General features: G+C 43.1%; 1 protein-coding gene across 3 annotated transcripts in view; it reads right to left on the reverse strand.

The window, feature by feature from the left end:
* Positions 1–3199: 3199 nt before the first annotated feature.
* Positions 3200–6090, reverse strand: part of anxa5b (annexin A5b) — a gene marked incomplete at its 5' end in the record, with an annotated part of 11580 nt that continues 8689 nt past the window's right edge. For 2 of the 3 annotated variants that reach the window (XM_083934291.1, XM_083934290.1), the window contains 6 exons: positions 3200–3665; positions 3779–3904; positions 4817–4875; positions 4964–5059; positions 5146–5239; positions 5619–5669. In XM_083934291.1, the coding sequence (XP_083790417.1) occupies positions 3603–3665; positions 3779–3904; positions 4817–4875; positions 4964–5059; positions 5146–5239; positions 5619–5669 (489 nt within the window). In that variant the 3' untranslated portion in view covers positions 3200–3602. The remainder of the gene's footprint in view (positions 3666–3778; positions 3905–4816; positions 4876–4963; positions 5060–5145; positions 5240–5618; positions 5670–6090) is intronic. The other variant, XM_083934289.1, reaches the window with a different exon arrangement.

Below are 6090 nucleotides of genomic sequence, written 5' to 3' on the forward strand. Positions count from 1 at the left end.
GTCAAAGTTTGACAAGATGGAGACTCCTGTAGGCGAGGATGATTGGATCAAGTTGAAAGAAAGGACCCCGACGTAGAGGCTACGTCCATTTTTTTATGGTTTTGTTGCCAAAACATGCCACCTTTTGTTTCCTAAACGTAACAAACCGTAACTATTGTGATCCACTTCCGGTCACCGTCTTCGGACATTAAGTAAAACTTCATATTTCGTACAATATTAATCATATTTTTGTACATTACTTTTCGTGCGATATCCTACAAACATGTTGATGAGAATACATTGGTGCTGTAAATCCCCGGGGAGCTACATCTCCATTTGCGACCTCCGTTCATTTCATAAATTAAAGTTCTGGGCCCATTCAGGACGTCATCTTAACTCAAGCTACGATTACTTTAATAACACAAAAGAAAAATGTCTTTTTTATATTTAAAAAGCCTTTCACTAGCAAGGACCGCACCATCAACAAGACACGTTTAATGATTTATTAGAGAAAACTTAATTGATGTGCGTGGTTTGAACAGCTTGTAGTCTGCTTTGCTGAATGCGTTGTGGGGAGGCTTCGATAGGGAATGCACCGCCACACCCGCAATCCACAAAGCAGAGGAGAGGACGAGAATAAGGGCGCACTCACACTGTCCGCCCGTAGCGTGCCCCGTGCTTTTGGGTATTTGTCCCCCCCACCCTCTCCCCCCGCGGCCCAGGCCCGTTTGTACTCACACTACCTGGGTCTCGTGCGAATGCTTCTGGCTGCCTATACGTCATCACGCCGTGACACGTCACACGCATTGATTGACGTCATCGCGATTTGCGCTTTGATTACAAATCTTTCCATAGACCTCAGAGTTTTTTGTGTATTTTGTCCGACTGCTTTTGAATACTTTCGTCCTAGCCTAGGCGCGGTACGGTTGCACTCACACGGGTCAACGAACTAGACTTAAGCAGTGAAACGTGTTTGGGTACGATACAGATGGACAGCGTGAGTGGGTAGTTATGAGAAACCAAAGAAACATGAGTTAAATTATTAATTGAAAATCAAAATAGTTGCTGATTGACAAGTAAGTTGACTACGTGTTTCAGCTCTACAACGATGTAAACACACAGACTGGTCACCGGAGCTTTGAACTACAGACCACGTGACACGTTTCTGTGGTTCTGGCACCAACTTCACCTTTTCCCAAGGTGCACGGAGAGGGGAAGAAGCCTAAACAGGTCAAAACTCAAGCGACCATTGTAATATAAAATAACTTAACAGAAACACGTAAAATCGATGTGTTTCTGCTTTCAACCTTCATCAGACGCTGATCGTTTAAACACAATGTCTGTTGCATTCTGTCACATCTAGTTAGTTCTTTCATTTATTTTATGTTAGCTCTATTTTTATTTGATTTATGTTAAGTTATTGTTACTCTGATCCTTTCCCATCTTTGTATTGAAACTGTTGCACAATAATTTCCCTCTCGATAAATAAAGCTTCTTGAATTGAATCCTCAAAGTGTGTTTTTTGGAGTTTGGTCAAACTTTTGCAGGATTAAGTTTAGTTGTGTCATTCATTCCTTCTCTTCTCTGTTATCAGCTTTACTGTCTGGAAAACAGACTTGAACTTGAACTGTTTGTAGTTCACAGAGCTTCAGTCAGTGGTGACGGAGAGGAGGGGCTCTGGATTTCAGGAGGGGCTGGAAAAAAACATCAAAACACAACCCAACGCTCCACTAAGTACTTGAGGTTTGACCTACAAAGCTGACCGGACACATGGCCACCCAAAAACACACACAGCAGCGAGGAGGGAGGAGCTGGAGGTATTGTTGTTCCTGGGGCTCGAGGTGGCCTGACCCCCACACCCTGCTGTTCAGACCTGTTATTGGCTGCTTGTTTCTACGGCAACAATCAGCGGCAACCGCTCCGGGAAGAAGAAAAACAGAAAAGTAGTGAAACAGGACCTGGGATGACCCCTCCTTCAACAAACACACACACACACACACACACACGCACACACGCACATTATTTTCCACTTTCACTGATTTATATTCTTTAACCAACTTCAGCCCTGAATATTCCTTTATTTTCAGAATTTAAACCTTTTAATGCCTTCATGTTCTCTGTAGAGCACTTGCCTTGTTGTTGAAATAGAGATAATAGAGACAGTATTCTCTACAACATGCAGCAGTGAAAGCTTCATATTCACTCTTCAATTACAAAATAACATTTTCTCTGAATGGTAATTGCATTTAATTGTAGCGTTTCTGGGTTTCCATACTAACAGACTTCAGACAATCTTTTTTGTGTTGGAACGGAGGCAGAAATAAACCTGCACCATGTTTTTACAGCAATACAACAATGCCAAAATACTCCATTACATGTTAAAGTCTTTCAAGTTAAAGAGTTATACAGAAGTATTATCAGTGGTGGTCAGCACTGTCGCCTCACAACAAGAGGGTTCCCGATTCGAATCCCGGCTGGGGTCCTTTCTGTGTGGAGTTTGCATGTTCTCCCCGTGTCTGCGTGGGCTTCCTCCGGGTTCTCCGGTTTCCTCCCACAGTCCAAAGACATGCACGTGTTAGGTTAACTGATTATTCTAAATTGCTCGTAGGTGTGAATGGTTGTCTGTCTCTGTTTGTCCCTATGTGCACTGTGATAGACTAGCGTCCTGTCCAGGGTGTACCCCACTTCACGCCCAGCTGGGATCGGCTCCAGTTCCCCGCAACCCGGATAGGGACAAGCGGTTGAAGATGAATTAATTAATTAATGTATCAGTGAATTATTACTAATAATGCAACAATGTAAACAGCATTAGTAGCTGGTCAACATGGAGTGGATTTTAACTTTACTTTATATAGTAATAATTATATATAATATAATAATATATTCCTGTAATAATGCTTCGCATGTTATAAACGCATCATGTTTTGTAGATTAAGTCTGCAAAGTAAGCAGCTACTGAAGGGAAGTCAAATAAATGGAGAGGAATATAAAAAAAGCACATTATATTTAATGTGTAGGAGCCATAAAAAGCTGCACAAATACCTAAAAATGTAACCCACAGTAAACTAAAGTACTTTCCTCCTCTAGTACTTCTCTCCATTAAAGTTGCTCTACCTCCCTCTCGTGGCTATGAGAGGCCAGTGCACGTTCAACAATAATAAAACGGGTGTTAAACAGGTATTTGTGCATTGATCGTTACTGACACAGGAAGAATACGCCGTTGTACTTCATCAGTTGAAATGTTTATTAATGCATTGTTTCATATTGTTTCTGCGATACAAAGTGCAAACTAAACAATTGTAATCTGATACTTTTGCGTTACACATGACTCATGTAATATTAGTCATATTGAAGATGTTAGTCGACCAAAAGCTGCATTACTTAATGTGGACGTGAACAAAATGTTAGCTACCTTTCAAAGACATTATTTGGAGTCATAGTTTAAAAAAAAAAAGACCTGATCGGGTCGTCTTCGCACACACAAGAGCGCTTTGTTGTGATCAATTTCTCCTTCGACTGTTTTAGCGTCTTGTTTCGTTGAGTCGACGGCCCAAAATAAAAAAGGCAGACTTAGAGAAGAGGCACTCCAGGTATGGTTCCTGATTTACTGCTTGTTGCCACGGTTACGCATCATCTCCACCACAGAGCAACAGTAAGGCCTTTCGGTAGTCGCCGCTGGTATCTCCCTGTAACACAAACACGCAGAATTTAACCTTCATAGGTGAACGGCAGCTTACGCAAAAGTGTGCATGTAGTGCAGTGTGTGTGTGTGTGTGTGTGTATGTGTGTGTGTGTGTACCTTGATCATGGAAAACAGAGAGCAGGCGAACAACCTCCTGAACTCTGTTCTGACGTCCATCAAGTCCACCTCACTGCGAGTCACCATGGCTCTGATCAGGGTGTCATCATCGGTTCCTAGCCCCTGCAACAAACCCAAAGACACGCGATGACAGCATGCGTCGTAGATGTATAAACATTAGCTGAGCGCAAGTTCTTGTAGATATTTAGAAATACTTCATGTCCATCTGGATCCGTCAGGCATTAAATCATCAATTCAGAATCAAAATTTAATTCTGGCCGATTTCGGCATGAATCAAATGAGCCATAGAGACAGTTTTTTTCGTTGGTCACTTATTAACAGAGAAATCCCGGACAGTCCCTAACAGCCAAACGTGGGTAACACTGATTAGCTTGGGGCGGAGGGCTTTACGCATCCAAAAAGGCTTTTTAAACCACTAATACTGCTCAAAATAGCACCAAACCTCTGCAGTAGCATGACAGTCAACAGCACCAACAACATAAGTTAGCGAACCCAGAGTTTATTAAAAAAGACTGTTTCACAATGCTAATTTTGTGTGAATGTGTAATTGACTTGTATGGGCTGCCTGTCAATATGGACCTAGCTGACTGCTAAGGCTTGAAGCATTGTGAAACAGTCTTTTTTAATAAACTCTGGGTTCGCCTACTAAATAACAGGCTTATGTAGACCCTAACACTAACCCCTAACCCTGACCCTAACAAAATGCTGAATTAAATCAGTGAAGGCACATGCTTATGCGACCTTGTCCTATGTTAGCCATGTCTGGCTGCTAAAAACTCTCCTGTATTTCTCTGTTAATAGGTGATCAACGAAAAGAAACCGTCTCGACGGCTTATTTCATGTATATTCATGCGCAAAAGATTCAAATAGGCCGGAATTACACTTTAAGAAGCCCCATTGATGACGTAGCTGCAGCAGCGTTGGATTGCATACTGCTGTCATTATAACATGTTTTTACAGCTGATCTTATGGTGGCTAAACGTAGCATTGACTCTACTGGATTCAAACTGCTTTTACCTTCATCGCATAGTACAGGGTCTCAGCAAAATAGACTGGAACGCTCCTGGCACACTTCACTTTAAAAGAAAAAACATGTAAGTATTAATCATTTAAACACGGCGCCACCTCTCAAGAAGCTGAAACAGTTTGCAGTGGTTTTCGTACCGACGGCCAGAAGCAGATCTCTCAGGCCTCCAGATGTTTCCCTCTTAATGGTCTCCTCCATCTCGTATCCAGATAACTTCATGTAAGCATCGAACACTGAAACACAGATTCAGGATTAGTCTTGATATTAAACAAACGATAACAGAGGCTCTTTAATTCTACTCTCACACACACGGACGAACCTTTCCTGAGATGCTCCGCACTCCGGTTTCCCAGGATGGTGACAAACGTTTGTTCATCGGTGCCGAACTTCTCCTCTCCTGCCTTAAAGAGGGTCTGCCACCACAGAAACAAACACATTGTTACTCAGCTGAGTAAGCTTTAGACTATTTCTACTTTATACTTCTACTGCACTACATTTCCTCTACTCAGTACTGGAGATGGATCTCGCTGTCAGCCAGTACTCCTTCACTGTTTCTTTTTTTTTTAAATCTTAAATTCAACCAAGGGGAGTTTTTCTCGCTCCATCCACTAGGAGGCGTCACATCATTACACGCACACGCACACACACACTTCAAAGGTCGGCATTCTCAAAGACTTTATCCACCACTCATGTGACAGTCACCCCCTCAGACAGAAGGACAAAGACATCATTGATGGTGCAGAGCAGGAATAAATTATTCACAGACCAGCGCCAAAAAAACAATCGACTCACCTGAGCGTCAGACTGGATGTTTCCTTCCTGGATCCCTCGCTGCCTGTTCGCCTGAGGAGGGACAAAAATGAGTCTGTTACAGGGGAGAGGAGAGGGGAGGAGAGGAAAGGAGGAGAGGAGAGGAGAGGAGAGGAGAGGAGAGGAGAGGAGAGGAGAGGAGAGGAAAGGAGAGGAGAGGAGAGGAGAGTAGAGTAGAGGAAACAAGAGGATAGGAGAGGGGAGGGGAGGAGACAGTGGAGGAGAGGAGAAGAAAGGAGAGGAAACAAGAGTAGAGGAGAGGAAACAAGAGGAGAGGAAAGGAGAGGAGAGGAAACAAGAGGAGGGGAGAGGAGATGAGAGAAAACAAGAGGAGAGGAAAGGAGAGGAGAGGAAACAAGAGGAGAGGAGAGGAAACAAGAGGAAAGGAGAGGAAACAAGAGGAGAGGAGACAGTGAAGGAGAGGAGAAGAAAGGAGAGGAAACAAGAGGAGAGG

The sequence above is a fragment of the Echiichthys vipera genome (assembly GCF_963691815.1).
Source record: "Echiichthys vipera genome assembly, chromosome: 2".
NCBI classification, from domain to species: Eukaryota; Metazoa; Chordata; class Actinopteri; order Perciformes; family Trachinidae; genus Echiichthys; species Echiichthys vipera.